Consider the following 18,437-nt stretch of genomic DNA (forward strand, 5'->3'; position numbering starts at 1 on the left):
TATATTGAATCGATGTAACTTTTCAATAAAGGCGGTTCAATTCTGGACACTCCCTGATGATTTGGAGATATAGCAACTCTAGTAATTATCCCAGATTGCAAGATAGGTGTTTTTTTTTTTTTTTTTTTTTTTTTTTGTTTTTCCTGGAGGGAGCTGGAAAATGAATCAGACATGCAGTGTATAATATTATCTTGACAATCTATACTCATCAACTGTAAATGCCTGATAAATAAGGCAGAAGGTGGGACAAGAAGCACAGCATGCACAACTCTCTGGGTGGGATTGGGACCCCCACTCTTGACTTCTGCTTGTCCACTCCTTGGCCCCTTCCTTTGCCTGGGTCTTAGGGAGTTCCCCGAGGAGTGTGTGGGGAGGGCAGATCTACCCAAAGACAGAGATGCCCTGAATGCTGGAAAGCAGCACAGCCCCCCTGCCCTCACCTCATATCTAGCATGGGGTGGATGAATCCCTGCTGGATGGCGACCTTGACTTTCATATTTTTTATTGGTATCTGTGATACAAACCACAGTCATCCTGGGGAATCGGTCCATCCACACAGCGCCTCTTAATCATGCATACTTGCCACTTACCTCTTGCCTTCCCACCCTCCCATCCCAAATCTCCTCCCTATTTATATAGTCTATCTCCCTCCGTCCTGGTATTACTATTTTATTTTATGTTTTCAATTATTTATATTTTGGGTTTTCTTTAGAAGAAACTGTGATCCTTCATGTATGGCTTAGTTACTTTGTTTCATTATGGTCTAAATGTACCCATTTTCCTGCAGGTGACTCCAGTTTATCTTTCTGTATGGCTGAGTAGTGCTCTGGTGTGCCCTTAAGCACATTTTCTTTATCTGTTCAGCTGTTCATGGACACAGAGGCTCCATCAAAACTTCAGCTATTCCGAGGCATGCTGCTCTTATCAGGAGCACACAGGCATCCCAGAAGTATGACGTCTAACCCTTTGGGGAAGATGCCCAGAGGCCTTGACTTTTTCCTTGTAGGAACCAGAACCAAGAGATAGAAAGCAAATAGAAACTGGAGAAAAAGTAAGCATTTTCCCTGGTGGGGAGGATGCTGCTGTACACTTTGATGTCCAGTTCCTTTTTACCTTTGGCCATGTAGAGGAAAACAGGGATCTCCCTTTGGTCCAGGCAACAGGGAGATGGGGGGAAAGGTGAAAGGTAAAGAGGTCATTATTGCTGTCCTTGGACAGACACCGGGCTGTCGACTGGCTCTGGGGCCCCTTTTGAGTTCAAGGCGCCCATCACTTGCCATGTGTCCTCAGACGAACTGCTTCCCCCAAAGGGATGCTAACAGTGTGACCTGAAAGGGGCAGTGTGGTGACAACAGCCCGTCCTGTGCCGTGTGCAGGACAGGTCTCAAGAGAGACCAGCTGCACACACCTGCGGCTATGCGGGGGGGGGGGGGCTGTGCCACCTCGCAAGGCCCAGAGAGGAGCCCCGCAGCCCCTGGGGCCAGCAGGGCTGTCAGCCCACACTGCCTGTCTCCGCATCTCTGTGTCTGAAAGGTGGGGCCACTGGCGCATCAGGCTGTAAGATCCCAGGGTTTGTTCACTCAGCACCTATAGGCAGTGCAGCAAACGTCAGCTTGGGTTTCCTCCTCGTTTTGCTGCTTCCAGAAACCTCAGCATGCCGGGCAGCAAGCCTCCACTTACCTGGTCCTCCAACCTGGGCATGAGTGGGAGGCAAGCCCAGCCTCCTCCCTGCTTGGAAAGCCCCTTTCCATTCGCACACTCCCTTCACACTGGCCTGCACAGTGCTAAGCATCCATACAGCGTGGGCAGTGTTGAGCTAGACCCAACACAGGTCTGAGGGTTGAGTGCTTGTCACAGCCTCAGATCTCTCTAAGACGCTCCTGAGACCTTCATGCGGAGGCACAGCGCTGCCTGTGTCCATAGGTCTTTGCAATTTGTTAAAAGGCTGCAACTCTAAATTGCCCCGGACTCCCTTCCCTTCTCCCGCTTCCCCTCATTCTTCTTTTTTAAGGTTCAAGTCACTGGGGAAATTTAGAGGACTCATGTGTTTCTAAAGAGGTTTGGGACTTATCTGTGATGCTGTAGAAATGAAGCCAGAGTGCAGGGCCAAGCCTGCATGCAGCTAAGCTGCTGTCCCTCCAGGCACAGCCCAGGGTATGCCGCACTATCTTGGTCCCAGCCCCAGTGTTCTGGCGGGTGGTGACAGGAAATAGGTTTGGTTGAGGACCCTGCTGAAAGTCCTTTGTATTTCTGTTGCAACTGTCCCCTCAGGAACTTCACTGGGACCACGTGAGGCTCTCTTGGTGAAAACATAGGAAGCTTGGGCAAGTAAGCAAGAGGCAGCATGGGGATAGGAGGTCACCGGTGCCTGTGACAACTCCGTCCTAGCCTTGAAAGCTGGCAGCCTCCACCAAAGAGCCCCCGTGGTCAGAAAAGACCCCACAGAGAAGATCTGAGTCAGCCAGTCTATGGCCTCAAGCCCAAAGCACATGCAGGAGGGGAGGCAGGAGGGGGCTGGTGAGTGGAGCTCAAATGACATTTCCTTCCCACAGAGCTGTTTTCTGGAGTGCCAGGAATCAGAAGGGCAGTATCCTTCCTGTTCTCCCTGTGCAAACATGGAGGAAAGCTGGGCTTCCTCTTCTTTCTCTTTTTCCCTCTCACTCCACAGTGCCTCACTCTAAGGCCTATGAACAAAGCCAGCAGGCTTAGAAGAGCCTTGTGTGGAAGTAAAGATTCAGCAGCCACTTTCATTTCTCCATGTGTGGATACCGCCACCATGGAGCGAGCTCTCACCCACCCCCTAGCGATGGCATGGAAGTCACCGGTCCTCTGTGAGAGCTGAGCAGGTAGACACTTAACTACAGGCTGCACTCGGTATGGCTTAGACATCTGGATGAAAGCCTAAAGCAAAAGTCCCATCAAAGATACAGATGTTTCTAACTACCCACAGGTTGGGTGGCATGCAGTCCCAACTGCATTGTCTCCTTAGAATGGAAAGAATGTTCCATGACTCTTTGAAGGGCTGAGTCTTCGCTTATTGTTTTGACAATTTCTCTGTCAAGTCTCTTGACTTTGAGAAGGTGCCATACTCTACAGTGGCAGGATGGGTCAGGAACCTAATGTGCCTTTCCTATCTGTTCTCAGCCACCGATGGAGAAGCACAACTCACACGTGTCCCTAAAGGAACCCATGTGCTATTATCAAACCACCAAGAATGATGGTCCCCAGGGCAGCACAACCCACCCGGGGCTCCCCAACCCCAGGCAAGCTCTGCTGACTGCAGAAGCTTGGCTCACAAGGGGTTAACTGATCCTCACTCCTTTTGGTTTTATCCAACACTGCCTGTCATGAATGTTTTCACGTCAAGACATGAGGAACAACCTGCAAACAGCATGGGTCGCCTGGGAGCCACTGTGCTCAGCAGGTTCCAATTTGCTCTCTTGCCATCGGCTGTGTCCCATTGACGACGGGATGATTAGATTCTCATGTTCCATCACATTTGTGTTATGTTACGTCATATCATATTTTAGGACGCTGCTCAAAAGTGGGTTTGACGGGTGATATTAATTTTTGTTCTTCGAAGCGGGATGTGTCTCCCTCTTCCTTCCCTATCCCGGCCCTGCCTGCCCTTCTATCCATTTGGCTGGCATTTGATAGAATTCCCAGCGTCTGCTGGCTGCTCCTGGTGGCACCTTCCAAGTGCACCATGAGAGGGTATTTGTCCTGCGGATAGCAAGACAGCTAGGTAAGAAGTAGTCACTACCGGCGTTGGAGGGGGTGACCAGGCACACTGGAGAGACGCTCCTCACTGTGTGTGCCGCTCTCCTGAAATTCAAGTTGGGATCTTTGTTTGATGATGTCTTCCTTTCCCCCGCCTTGCTTTTAGGTGGGGTGGAGCCCAGCTGCACAGCCGCTCACGAGCCACGTGGAAGCACCAGAGCACCGCCTAGAGGGTGCGTGGGCAGAGCTACCGAGTCCCGCTGGCCCCCAGACACCTGTCGCACGCTAACCCCAAGGCAGCACCTTTGCTTACCTCTGAATCCATTTCCATTGCCACTGGAGCAGGCAGGCGAAGGGGAGCCTTGGGGCCTGATGACAGGGGCAAAGGCACTCTTCTGTTTGACAGCAGGAAAAACCGAAGAGGAGAACGGGAGGATGGAGGACGTGCTGGAAGACCCAACAGTGGGGCTGGACGACATGACTGGAAAGCAAATGCACAGCGCTCTTTAGAACCAGGGCTCATCTGGAAACCCAGGTCCTTCCTCTGCGCACCCATCCGGTGCACTCTTACTGAGAAACCGTTGGTTTCAAGGCCCTGTTGCCCAGATTCCAGGGATTTTTTCTAAGAACTGGAACGTGCGAACAATCTCCCTACTTCCAGGGCGGGGCAGGGGTTGAGGGGCCACATATAGCACATAATGTGGTAGTGATCTCACTGGAGGGACACAGCAGCACCGGGGAGCCACAGAGGGCAGCCCTCTTCTGCCTGGGAGGCCAGGAGAGGCCTCGGCGGAGTGACTCTGACAGGGCTTCACTGGCCAGCAGCAGCACATGGGAAGGCTGAGATGGTCAAGTGGCAGCAAGGTCACCCCATCTGCGCAGCCCCAGAACCTTCCTCTGCACCCTACCAAGAATCTGGGAGCTGTGTGCACCTCTGGCTATTCCCAGGGCCCAGAGATCTGCTGTGTAGGGTTAACATCTTGGAGAGAGCATCTCTCTGGGCCACTTACTCATTAAATGTAAAAGTTTATTAACATTTAGCAGATCGTCCCCTCTCCTTGGGCTTCTAGTGCTCCAGGGAAATAAGGCTGTAAGGCAGCCTCCCATGACATACTGTTTAGGAAAAAGCCCTCCACCAATATTAACATTACAATGAATTAAAGGATGCCAAAAGCTAAGGGTTGTAATTTCTGAGAAAAATAAGGGCAATTTACACAAGAAAAGGCCCCACCTCTTCAAAGTTGCATTAGGCAGAAGATAATTTTATCTGTTATGCTCCACTTATTCAGGAAAGGAGTGAATTTCACAAAGGCTTAAAGAACAATTTCACAAGGGTTTAAAAAAAAAAACAAAAAGGAAGTGGGCCAGATGGCACCTGCCTGAATCCTAGCACCTGAGAGGCCAAGGCAGGAAGATTACAAATTCAACCCCAGGCGAGATAGCTCAGCACACTAAGTTCCTGCTTAGGCAAGCGCAAGGTCCAGGGTTCGATCCCTGGCACTGGCCCTATCCCAGGTGTGCTGAGCTGGCCACCAAGATCAGGCATGGTGACACATGCCTGTAATCCCAGTGCTTGGGAGGCTAAAAACAGGAAGATCACAATTAGAGCTGCTGCATAGTGAGACCCCATACCAAACACATTAAAAAGAAAAAAATTCAAGCCCCATCTGGACAACTTAGCAAAACCCTGTCTCAAAATTTTAGAAAATGGAAAAAAGGAGGCTGATAGGTACAAAGTAAACTGAAGATCAATTATTTTGATGCCTTATGATAAACATATATAAAATTATAGCTAGGTCTATGCCCTCAAGTGCAGATACAAAGCATTCACAGAGGTCACCGCCAGTACCATGCCTTTTATAGCAGAGCTAAAAGCCAAAGACATCCAAAAAAGCTCTCTCTGAAAACTAACTTATTCTTTAGGTTTACTTTGGTGTTGAACACAAGATACACTCTAAATTTTAGTCTCCACATTGCTACTATACTGTTTCTATGATTTTTTTTCCTACTACTGAAACATGAACTGTCACCTTTGCTAAGTCTCACTTCACGTTTATGCCCAGATCTGCTTGCGCACTCGGCTTCGCTCCCAGGATTTGCTTACCTACTTCTCGGTTAGCAGAACACTAACGACCTGGGTGTAGATTCGGCGTCACTTTTAGTATCTCCCATGAATCCCCCTTTGCACTTAAAGGCAAATTTAAGAGATCTGGTCCTGCTTTGAAGAACTCTGGAGAAAGAAGTAACTAGAGAAAGAAGTACTTCTACATCTCTTTCTTCAAGTTATATAAATAAGAGGGGAAAAAAAGTCAGGAAACCAGGAAGAACCTGGAAGCAGGAAGCCTGCATGAGAAGTTGGGGCAGCTCACTGTCCCAGGAAAGGACACAGGGTTGAGCACTAGAAGTGGGTCAAAGTAATAATTCCCACCAAAATCTCCTCTTCCAGCCTTAGTTTCAGTCTAATGAAGCCAGGGAGGAAAAGGCAACTCATCCTTTTCCGTAAGGCACAGAACCCGAGGCAGAAGGAAGAGCGGCCGAGACTCAGGGGCTCTGGTTCCGACTGCAGACTGCTCTGCCGTCTTACAGGATTCCAGAGACAGCAGCGGCGGTGCACGCGCTCTTCCCATTGCGAGGAGTTGGGGCTTCCCCGGCCACCCGACCTCTGCGCCGCGCTTTGTTCCATTTACCCTCCTCACCCACCTCACCTGTACAAATCCTTTTTTCCTAATAATGGAGCCCAAATGAACAAGTGGCTCGAATGTGTTTGCTTATTAGGAAGAAGAGGAGTTGTCTCCAGCTTTACTAAGTGACATGAAAGATCGCTGCAGGATCGAATAAACTGGCCCCTTTAAATACTTTTTAACAAAACTTATATAACAATGCCAAATTAAACCCAAAGTAATTTAAAATTTAGTGCAGCTATACCACAAATTCTAAAAGGAATTTTAATTCCTGTAGTTTAGCAAACACAATTTCTGTGTTTATGTTTCAGTAATAAGACCCTTAAGAGTCAGAAAGTTTTGTTCCATTAAGTATGAAGGGGATTCATGGGAGACACTGAAGGTGACACTGAATCTACACCTAGGTTATTAGTGTTCTGCTAACCTACAGATAGGTAAGCAAATCCTTAGAGCAAAACAAAGTCCAAAAGCAGATCTGGGCATAAATGGAATTGAGATCTTTTTTTTTCCCCCGAAAGCAGGGATTGAACTCAGGCCCTTGTGCTTGCCAGGGAAGCACTTATTCCACTGAGCCATCTCCCTGGCCATAAGCCATCTCCCCAGTCTGAGATTTTTCAAAGATGACATTTCATGTGACATAGTAGGGAAAAATTCATAGGAACAATACCGTAGGAATGTGGAGACTAAAATTTAGAGCTTATTCTCATATTCCACACCAAAGTAAACCTAAACATATTAGGTGGTATCTGTGAAAACAAAACCCCGAAAGTGCCATTAGAAAAAGTAGAGAGGTTATGCGACTTGCAAACTATTTCAGAATTAACAACACGACTTCTTCAGTAACACCTAACCCCACAGAAATAAATTTATGTAATGCTTTCAACTCCAAAGACTGATCTGAAATTCTTAAGACGGATCTGACATATCCTGAAAAACGTGTAACACACACACACGCGCACACACACACACACAGAATGATAAGTTAAAATCACAGTACTTATTTAGATATGTTCAAGTCCTCAATAGCTGGTATGATTTTGTAAGTTTATTAGGAAAAGAGAACCACCTCCATGGGTGAAGGACACAGGAAGGAAATCACAAGAGGAGGCATGAGGTGACCAAGAGACCCATGGAGATGCACTCCGACCGATTAGTAATAAAGCACTAATTAAAATAACAAAATGTTATTTTCCACTTACTAAATTAATAAAGATTAAGGAAAAATTCCTAGGACAGGGAAACATGTATTCCCTATCTTCTGAGGGAAGAACCAGTGTCCCTGAGGGGACTTTGGCATTAGAAGGTGAAGTATTTTCCAATGTGCGTATTCCTTAACTTGCTAATTTAATCTTTAGAAATTAATCCCAAGGAGATAATCATGAATATACAAACAAATCAAAAAAAGATCCAAGGGTGTTTTGACAAAAATGAAAAATTGAGAAATACGTTAAATGACCCTCACTAGGGTAAACTATGTTAAGCCCACACAGTAAAATACTATTCAAACACTAAAACTAGTATTGGAAAAATACTTAATATGGAAATACATTCCCCCTTCAAATGGAAAAAGAAAGTTACACAATAACATGTACATCAACCCCACTGTCATTTAAAGAAAAAAATACAACAAAATCTAGAAATATGGAGTGTATATTCAAAGTGGAGGCCCTGATGTCTCTGGCTGACGAAATTATGAGTATTCTTAAATTTTATCCCTTTTACTTGTCTATGTTTTCAAAGTTTCTTTTCTTTTTTTATAGACCTGTATTACTCCAATGTAGGACAAAGCAGTAAAAGCTGTAAAAACTTAAAAATAATCTCTCATTACTGAGAAACGGTGGAGTCCTTACCAGTAAGTGTAATAGCTCTCCTGAATGACCTCAGTTTTTCTCTTTGATTTCAGGCTTCACTGTCTGTAAGCCAGTTCTATTGATTATCCCCTATGACACAAAAGAGCCAAGCCTAGGAGCCGCTCATTTCTATGGAAAGCATGATGCCTATAAGCAATTTCTGCACGCACACACGCTTTTCAGTATCTGCACTCTGGTCTCAGGACCCAGGCCTGCTCCTCTGCAGGACTTCCCGGCACCTGGCTGCGCATCCGTGGCTCTGCTACCTCGGCTGACTTCTGTCCAGCCCTTGTTTCATGGATTCAAGGGCAGGATCTCATTAGGTTGGCAGCTGGACAAACCCTGCAACTTCCAATCTATCTCGATGCAGGACTACAAAGATGGGCTTTGAAAATTAGCAAAAGTTATCTCTGCATGGAAATAGTATGCCATCTTCTTTCTCTTCTTTTACCTACACATGCTTTTCAAGATGTCTGTAATGAGATTGTTACTGTTACATAAGTTTTTTTTTCTAAAGAAGCACATCAACATGTTATAAAGGAGGGTTTTATAGTGGAAATATGCTTCCTTTTAAAAACTATTTCCATATGTTCTACATTTTCAGTAACGATCATTTAATATTTTACAATAGAAAAAGTTTTAATATTTATTTCAGAAAGTATAAAAATATTGAAGCCTGGGGCCTGGTCTAAGATTCTCTAAGTCCAGAAAGAATCTCAGAGGATGGGCTGGCTTGCTGCCCGTGTGGATCCTGTCCCACATCTTGGGTTGGCTTCACCATTGCTCTGCTTTGGAAGGTGAGGTCCCCACGGGTGTTGCAGGCTTGTTGGGTGGACTATTTTGGGGGACAGTAGAGGGCACTGTTTTAGGAAAGCTGATCACACATACTTCCAATGGAGAATTTTCTCGGGACATCTATCTCTCCACGGAGAGAGGCCAAGGTAAAAGAAGTGCGTCCAGCCCAGAAATCCCTGTGAGTGTGGGAAGTTCACGAAAAACTACTTTTCTTCTTACAAGGACGGATTGGCTTGCATAGTCCCAGCTGGAGCCCACTGGGCACACATCCTCCTTCGCACTGAGCCATTGCATTTGCTGGCTCTCAGGGGTCTGTCAGCATTTCATTAGAGCCCCCTATTGTCAGGGGCTTAGAATCCAGCCATAAAAACTTGCACTGAGCTGGAACTTGGCACATATAGCTACCGCCAGGAAGTGAGGTTTGTATGTAAAATTGAAAAAACATCTGTTTGGCCAGTTTTTGAAGTCGTGTGAGAGTAACAGCAGGAAAGATACAGGTTTCTGATACGCTGCATTGGCTGTAATGCAAGTCAAACTTGACTGAGAGGCTTGGCCCTATTTCTTTTTTAATGTCTCTGGCAAGTGATTGCTTCGCTGTATGGTCCAGCCACATCAGGCTCATTTGAAAAATGAAACACAAAAGCATAGGATTGTGCTTGCAGACATAACTGAATTGACAAAATGCTTTCCCCTGGGCAGTGTGTGTCTATTGTGTGTGTGTGTGTGTGTGTGTGTGTGTGTGTGCACAAATATTTCCCAGAGAAGATTTCATGAGCTAGAAATACTAGGCAGGTGCTACTGTAATGAACTCCATTGGGTATTGGTATTTTTGCAGTGGGGGAATTTGGTTGTAATGAATGCACTGTTTGGAAACCCAAGCCCAGTGCACAACTTCTTCCTCATAAATGGAGGTGCAAATGATCACGCCCAGTATGACAGGAGCTAAGTGGGGTCCTCTCGGTCTCCTCCACTCCTGATTGGGCATCATGTACGCTACTTCTACTCTTCTGTGTACATTCTCTTGTTTGAACAGATAATCTAAAGATTTTTCTTGTGGCAGTGGGGTTGAGTGACCAGGAAATCATTTGCTGGAATAGAAAGAACTCTTACCTACCAGGTGAACTGACTGATAAGAAACGCCAGGCAATTACCACTCAGTTGTGTCTCTGTCTCTGTCTCTGTCTCTGTCTCTGTCTCTGTCTCTGTCTCTGTCTCTGTCTGTCTGTCTTTTTCTCTCTTTCCAACCTCCTTTTCTCTTTTCTTCTCCCTCCTTCTCTACCACCACATCAAACACTATATTATTTGACTGACCTAATTTTTAAATCTACAAAAATTGTCAAATGGAAGGAATTTTAATTTTCTCAGTCTGAAAATGTTATAAATGGGTTACATACTTTCATATTATTGAGCAATTTTACAACATGTTTCTGCGTCCCGTGACAGGTGCTCTAATCCCATCTTTACCATTTCTTGGCCATGAATCCTTGAGTCTGTCAGCTAACAGCTCATCGTCTACAAATGAAATGGTCAGGATCAATAATAGGCCCACATCACGAGGCTATGGTGAGGATCTATCTGGACTCAAGGTGTGAAACTGCTTTGTAAGCTAGAGAGGGCAATGCAAGCGTTAACTACTCTTGCTGCTGTCGTCACGCTGATGTGACAGTATTTACACAGTGGCTCTGTTGCCCGCACACCATGCATGGGATGGTTAAAAAAGTGGCCACGTTACACAGTGGGGGCCTTGCTCACAACACAATGTGCGGAAGGCCTCCCCAAGATCTCAGCTGCAGCAATGCCCATGTTCCTCCAAACCCTCTTAAGAGAGTGGCAGGTAGACACAAAGTCTTGCAGCAATGTTCCTCTCTTACTTTAACATTTTATAATGTTAAAGTAAGCCACTCACACCAAGCGAATGGCTCACTTGAATGAGCTGAGCATTATCTACTCTTGCTCTTGGATTTATAATTTTTCTAAACACAGTACCTTCTTTTATTGCACTTTCATATTAGTTTCTATTTTATACGGTCACACTATCACTTGAGGACTATCAATCCTCCAAATATTTTTGGAACAACATAGCGTAAAAACAAGCAAGGAACCCAATCAGTCTACAATTTGTTTCCTTAGGCCACTCTAATTAACCTGGGTAATATGACAGGATACAAGATAGAACTCATGTCTCTGTAGTGACAGAATTTTATACTGAAAGAAACGACCTCCATGCTACTTGGGGCTGTGTGCCCCCACATGGTGTCAACTGTACTGGCTAAACAGATGACACAGAAATAACTCATGGATGCTCCCAGGAAACCAAAGGCCCAGGGGCTGTGAGATGCAACTTCCCAGCCACGTCACTTCCTGTGCCATGGCAGACATGGCCATGTGTTGTCCTTGATGTGCCCTTGTTCCTGGCACCAGGGACCCACTCTAGGTGAAAAGACGGCAGGCTGTGGGCCTTGCGACAGCACTCAGCATTTCAAGAACACTGCCTTTAATCCCTCGGGCACCCCAAGCCACCCTGTCCCCTGGCCTGCAGTATTCCCCGTGTAGGTTTGAAAAGCACAAGCTCTCTGGCTCCTGGGACTATTGTGTAAGTTCCTGACTTCACTCCCAAAGCACCCCAAATGGTTTTTCACAATTCCCCAAGCCTTTAACTCCGCTGTGAGACCACAGGCAAAGAGGTTCTCTCTCAATGTGCTCTAACATGACACACAGTCAACTTCCACCTCTCTAGAGGTGCTTGAGGGAAAGGAAAGTCATGCCACAAAGAAAAAAGTTAGCATAATGTGACCAAGCAGCTTGAAGCCTTCAAATCACTGCCAAAATTACTGCCTCACTACACTCTAGACCAGTGATCTTGGGTAAGTGAGCTAACTGCTATGCACTCAAACTCCTTTGCCTACAACAAAGAAATATTAACCTCTGAAAGTTCTTATAAAGATTAATAATATAACACATCTAAAAGTGCCTAAAGAAAGATGCAGTTATTCTCTTCCTTTCCTATAGAGCCTCTCACAGCCTAATGAATCAAAGCCCAGGTGAGGGCAAAGAATGAAGGGCAGCGAGGATATTTCATCAGGAATGGGCTTGCCCCCCATAAGTTAGTAAAGCTGAGAAAAGTAGCTGCACCACCTCCCAGTCCTCCAAAAGCCGTGCCAGTAAAACCCAGAGACAGAGAGGCCTGGAGAGCCACGTGGATGGTGTGGTACTTACTTCCATATGGGGAGCCTGTGGGTGAGCCGTTCAGAAATCCTGGCGATCCAGGAACGCCTAGGTTGGCCATGGGGACGTTGCTGTAGCCGTTCATACTGTTGCTGGAGGTACTGTAATTAGACTGCTGCGGTGTGGAGCTGGAAGAGTATCCCCGAGGGGAGATGCTGCTTGTGTTGCGGATGTATCCTTGACAAGGAAGGAAAAGGCCAGGTAAATCAAGGCGGACCCATATATGGATGGCACAGGTCCACACTGGCCCAGATCACCACACCTTCAAGCTATTCCCAGGTAGCCACGGGAAGCAGGAGTTCATTTTTAGGTTTATTTTTTAAATTAACATATAGCAGTTGTAGAAATCCATAAAGTACATTCTGTGTGATATTTTCACACAGGTAGACAATATAAAAGGATCCAATCAAAGGAACCAACAAATCTGTTGCTGTGTCTATCATTCCTTGGTGTTAGATATATTTAAAGTCCTCTCTTCAAGCTGTTTTGAAATATACAATAAATTCTTAACTGTGGTCACCCAACTGTGCTATGCACTAGAATTATTCCTTAACTCTACCTGCACTTTGGGGCCCACTATGCAAGCCTTCTGCTTTTGACAGCTGCTCTCATGTCCCCGTCCTCCACAACTGCCCTCTCTCTTCTTTCATGCCTGCACTAAGCATCTGCCGATCACATGAAGGAGCCGTGGGAAAGTCCCCTCCAGCTGTATCTCACATGACACTGGAGACCTTTGAGATGGTAACTTGTGTCACTGAGCAAACGCATTTGGTGGCCAGGTGAAGCAGTGTAGGCAGATGTCATACACTATGGCCATTTCTTGAAAATGTATGAGATGCCCCCTACTCTTTTGTAGGATAAGCTCACCTTAGGCAAAAAGAATAAAGAATTCTCTTCCACAAGATGAACAAAATTAGAGGTTAATGATCCCAAGGTGAAGGACAATGCTGTTAAATGTCCCAATTGTGCATTAAGAACAGTTATTCCTTTTAAAAATGATTTATAATAGACTTATATTAGCCCCTTTATAATAAAGTCAAGTTTGGAGAAAAAACACACACTATATTTTGTATGTAAAAGTCTAATTGGCTGTGTAGGTTTACTGCTACAATTTGTTTTTTTTTTTTTTTTAATGGTAGCACAGTCTTAAAGGTAGGAAAAGAAACAGGCTCTTCAGAGTGACTTGGGCAAGTAAAAGCAGAGCAGAAGAGCACACTACAGTGTGAGGGCAGACACCATGCCAGGGAGAACACAGCAGCTATGTATAGTTGTGTATAAGATAATACACAAGAGATAGTGCCAAATAAACGAAGTTGGTTTTTTTTTTTTTTTTATCAAGAAGAGAGCCAGGTATAATAAATGCTAATGGTGATAATCATGTCTTTATCATTCAACCAGATTGTAACAACAGCAGAGATATAACCTTTACTCAATTAATACCTGTAACCCTCACACCTTTCGCCTAAACCCTTTTACACGTATGACAGGAAATCTTATCCTTGACTATTTCCAGTCAACGGGACCTATGTGGTACCCAGAAAGCTAGAATCTGACAATGCACCACCTATGACCAGCAGATTTTGAAATAATGGAATCCAAGAGGGAGTCCCTTATCAGGGGACACTCTCTGTTGGATAGTTCGACTGATGCTGTTATTCCAGCAGAGCCAACCACATAGATTCTGAAGACGTGCTTGAATTACAACTTTGAGAAAGGTAGCACCTTGATTATTGCCTTGGGTTGACTCTGAGATGCTGACTCCAAGCTGGCTGCCGTACGAATTGATTCCCATCATGCCACTGTGAGCTGGAGAGCTGGACAAGGTTGGAATCTGGCTAGGATTCCTGGGCACGCTGTAGAGGGCTTCAGCAATGTCTGCGGCTCGCTTCAAAATGATGTCCTACAAAATGGCGGCTTAGCATGAACATTTCATCTGCCAGGAAGAGACCAACCTGATAGAGCAAGAGATAGCAGGGCCTAACCTGGTTATTGTGGGGTGTTCCATAGAGGGCCTCCACGAGATCTGCAGCTCTTTTTAACAGCATTTCCTGAAGAAAAAAAAAGGGGGAAAGGTATGTGGTGGGGGGAGGTATACTCAACAGTAAAACTCAAAATGACAAGCTAAGGAAAATGGCAGATAAAAATCAAAAGTCCTACACATCCCTTCCACACATAAATAATTATCCAACAGGTTCAACATTCAGTTTGACAAGTAGAATATAATCCTACATGTGAATCGCTCTACCAATATATTCCTACATGAAATTCACTGCTATAAAGTGGCTCTGTAGGGGCTGAGGAGATAGCTCTGTGGTCCAAGCACCTGCCTGGCAAGCACAAGGACCCGCTTTCGATCCCTGGCACCACATGCTGTGCTGGTGCAGGAACCCTGGGCATGCCATGTCAGCCACCAAAACCTGGTGTGGTGGTACACAGCTGTAATCCCAATGCTGGGGAGGCTGAGACAGGAGGATCACTATGAGTCTGAGCTGTGTAGTGAGACCCTGTACCAAATAAACAAAAGATTAAAAAAGAATAAAAGGGAATGAGGAGATAGCTAAGTAGAGTAAGCACTTGCCTGACAAGTGCAAGGGCCTGAGTTCAACACCTGGTTCCATAAAAAAATAAAAAAGAATAATAATAAAATGGTTCTATAGGAAAAAGGCTGTGCTGGCAGAGCAAACAAAAAAAAAAACCAAACAGAGGGTGGAGTTGGTTAAAATTAATGCCATGGAAAATTCTATCATAAGTTACTTTCAGAGCACTGTATTAAAAATTCTGGTGCTCTAATTAACCAAATACTCTCAAAATTATGGGTGGACCTGAGCTTAGCTGCTTGCCAAGGAGTTGTCCAGAGTACTGAAACTATCTTGGCAATGCTTTCTGCAAAATTTTATTCCAATCAAGATGAATTCTTTCAATAATATTTCCCCCTGTTCACTTTAACTTTTATTAGTGATTACTAATCCCGCTCCACTCATTTTGTCTTTTCCACCTCCTGTTTTTTACAGCCTTTTAAATTGCTATTAACCTACTTTCCAGATATCATCTAATTTAATGGTGGGGCTGGGGATTTTTCCAGGAGGATAATAAAGGTGTGAGGTAGAAGCAACTAGTGCCTGAATTTCACTCCCAGTACAGACGAGGGAACAAGACATTTTATAATTTGCACTTTTAAAGTGCGAGTATAAATGTCAACATTTAACAGTTTCTCATTCGTTGAATGACAACTAATAAAATGATGTATTTTTAAAACAAAGATAGCTAACATTGTGGGTTGGGTCTACAATATAATTTTCATAAGAAAGTTCATAAAAGTGATAGACTTTACAGATGTGTATATGTGGATGTTTTTATCTTTACTATATTCTGATGTATGTATTAGGTCCTTAATAAATAATTGGTTATGGGTTGATGCCCTCCTGTAATTATGGGTAAAAAAAATTATATTTATATTTAGAGGAACAGAAACTCACCCTTCTAAGCAACTACACAAATACTTATTTTCATGAAACTGACAACACTTTATGCATTGGATATTTGTGTAAGGAATATATTTTATATGCCAAATTTTTGGATTTTATATTTCCTCAGAAATTAAACATATTTCATAGCTAGTAGAAATTTTATTTTCATCTTATATTTAAAGCCTAGCCCATTCAAGGCCTGATTAATTTTGATGGAAGTGAAGTGGCTGGCTTGGTTCAATTTTGCTGAACTTTTACAGAAAGGTTTTCCTGTCCATCTCCAAAGCAAGTTACCTTTGCCAATCTCTCCGGGTCTCCGGGATGCCTTGGGATAACCTTCTGCAGCCTCTGGAAGCCATAGTCTATGGTGGGCTCGTTTAGCGCTGAAAGACAAAATGCCCTGAAGCTGCATTCGGGCCAGAAAGCAACGCTTCAGCCTGCAGCAGCAGCAGCAGTGTCTGGTGCTGGCTTAAGAGGTGGACACAATGGATGCAGCCAGCTGGGGGCTTTGACACTGCCGATGCTGAATTCACACACAAATTTGGAATTTGTGATAATGACTTCCTGTTAGAATACCACTTCAAAGTTCCAGGACTATTAAAATTATCTCATTACTTCCTCCATAAGCACACACCCTACAATTCTCGGCTCACTTTCAAGCAGGCCAAATATACAACCATGCACACTTTCTATGAAAATAATAAACTACTTTCATATTGCGTCCTCTTCTATTCTGCCTCTCTTCTCTTCCACAAGCATAACTCTTCATCTACCTATTCTTCTAAATTCCACTTTTTTGAAGTCATTCTCTCAGTTATTTACATTCTTGCTTACATAAGCATATGAGCTTATTCTCGTAAAATCCTTTTCTGAAAAAATAAAGAAACCTTTTTCTTTTACTAAATACATGTTCACAATTTGTATTGAACAACCTGTGCATTTTTAAAAACACCAGCTCCCACTGCAAGGTCTGTGGGAGCAGAACTCATTCGCTTTGCCCTTGTGTTCACAAAGTTTAAGGTCAATCCTGGCACTTGGTGGGCACTTAGAAATTCTAAAACCCATGAGTCAGTGACCACATGATGTTCCTCAGTATTTCTACTACTAGAAAAACTTGAGTTCTCAAGTTTATTCCTTAATTCTTTCTTCTTTCTTCTTCCCCTCTTCATTTTTCAAGTTTGTTGTTTAAATTTTATGTTTTTCAAATTAATGCATGATCAACATAAACTAAAAGTCCCAAAGAATCAAGTAATGATTGTCTCACTCCTGTTAGGCAGCAATAAACATCGGAAGGTGAATTTTTTCATCTTGCTTTTGGCATATGTATGTTATGAACATCTGTTGATATTACTCTGTCAAAACAACACCTTTTATTTACAAAATCATAAACAATTTAAAATATATAGTAAAAATACAATCGCTTATAAATCCACCAATTAAAAGGTGACCAGGATTAATATTTTTGCTTATGCCCCTCTAGATTTAAACACACACAACACAAATAATAGCCACACTGTTACATAATCTACTTTTAACTACTTCACAATACATCATAAACTTTTAATGTTACTAAATATTTTTATAAGATTATTTAAAATTCCTGCATACTTTTCCTTGAATGGTCTATAATTCATTTAAGTAGCCTTCTAATGTGATGTTGACAATTTTTTTTTATGTTTGCTGTTCATCTTCATTTTCCTTCTTACAAACTTCTTAATATTTCCTGCACTCGTTTCTATTGGGAACTAGTCTCTTCTTTTTACTTATGAAATACTTCATTAAAATTTTTAACACTTTGTCATCATGTAACATTCCTACATCCCAATTTGTCCATATACAGAAAGGCCATCCTAACTCCAAGATCTGATGAGTACACACATCTGTACACATCTGTAGGTGCACACACACACACATATACACACACACGTGCAAATACAGTCATAAGCCACATAACAATGCAATCAATAGCAAACCACATACACTACAGTATATGCCCCCAAACCTAAGAATGTAGTAGGCTGTACCACCTAGTTTTGTATGAACACACTCTATAATATTTGTCCAAGTAAGAAATCATAACACATTTTCCAAAATATGGTCCCATTAGTAAGTAATGCATGACTATATGCTCACAACATAACATACACATAGACATGGATTCTTAAATTATTTAACTTATCTAGTATTTTTTTTTTCAGTAGTGGGGATAGAATTCAGGACCTTACACTTGCCAGGCAGGTGCTTATGTCACTGAGCTATCTCTCCAGGCCTTAACTTATCTAAATTTCATTTGCCCATGAAATATTAAGTATGTGTCCTTGTCACAAGTTTACATCACATGTTATGGAGTGGTTTCCAGATACTCAGTTCTGTCACACTGACCCGTGTTTGTGTTCTGGGTGAGAATCACATTCTTGTGGTTGCGACAGGCACTATTCAGTGACATAAGCGCCCCACCACAAACACCGACACGACTGAATCTGCACCGCTCTCAACTCAGCTTACCCATTTATTCTTCCATACGGACCTTAAGAAAATTTCAAAACATATTTCACTTTTGTTAAACCAATAAGTAGAGAAAAAATAATTGATGTTACAATATCAATATCTCTTCTTCTTTAGGTCACCAGAAAGAAAACAATATTGTGCTCTTTCTAGTGGTGTAAAGTTGTTTTTTTTTTTTTTTTTTTTTTTTTTTT

General features: G+C 43.5%; 1 protein-coding gene across 1 annotated transcript in view; it reads right to left on the reverse strand.

Moving 5' to 3' along the window:
* The window catches only part of Ebf2 (early B cell factor 2), a 192,702-nt gene that overhangs the window by 2,495 nt on the left and 171,770 nt on the right, over positions 1 to 18,437 (reverse strand). The window contains exons 11-15 of the mRNA XM_004630676.3: positions 16,033 to 16,121; positions 14,254 to 14,319; positions 13,994 to 14,171; positions 12,263 to 12,448; positions 4,034 to 4,201 (exon numbers count right to left, since the gene is read on the reverse strand). Coding sequence (XP_004630733.1) covers positions 4,034 to 4,201; positions 12,263 to 12,448; positions 13,994 to 14,171; positions 14,254 to 14,319; positions 16,033 to 16,121 — 687 coding nt within the window. The remainder of the gene's footprint in view (positions 1 to 4,033; positions 4,202 to 12,262; positions 12,449 to 13,993; positions 14,172 to 14,253; positions 14,320 to 16,032; positions 16,122 to 18,437) is intronic.

This window comes from Octodon degus, unplaced genomic scaffold, assembly GCF_000260255.1.
Source record: "Octodon degus isolate 3935 unplaced genomic scaffold, OctDeg1.0 scaffold00036, whole genome shotgun sequence".
In the NCBI taxonomy this organism is placed as follows: domain Eukaryota; kingdom Metazoa; phylum Chordata; class Mammalia; order Rodentia; family Octodontidae; genus Octodon; species Octodon degus.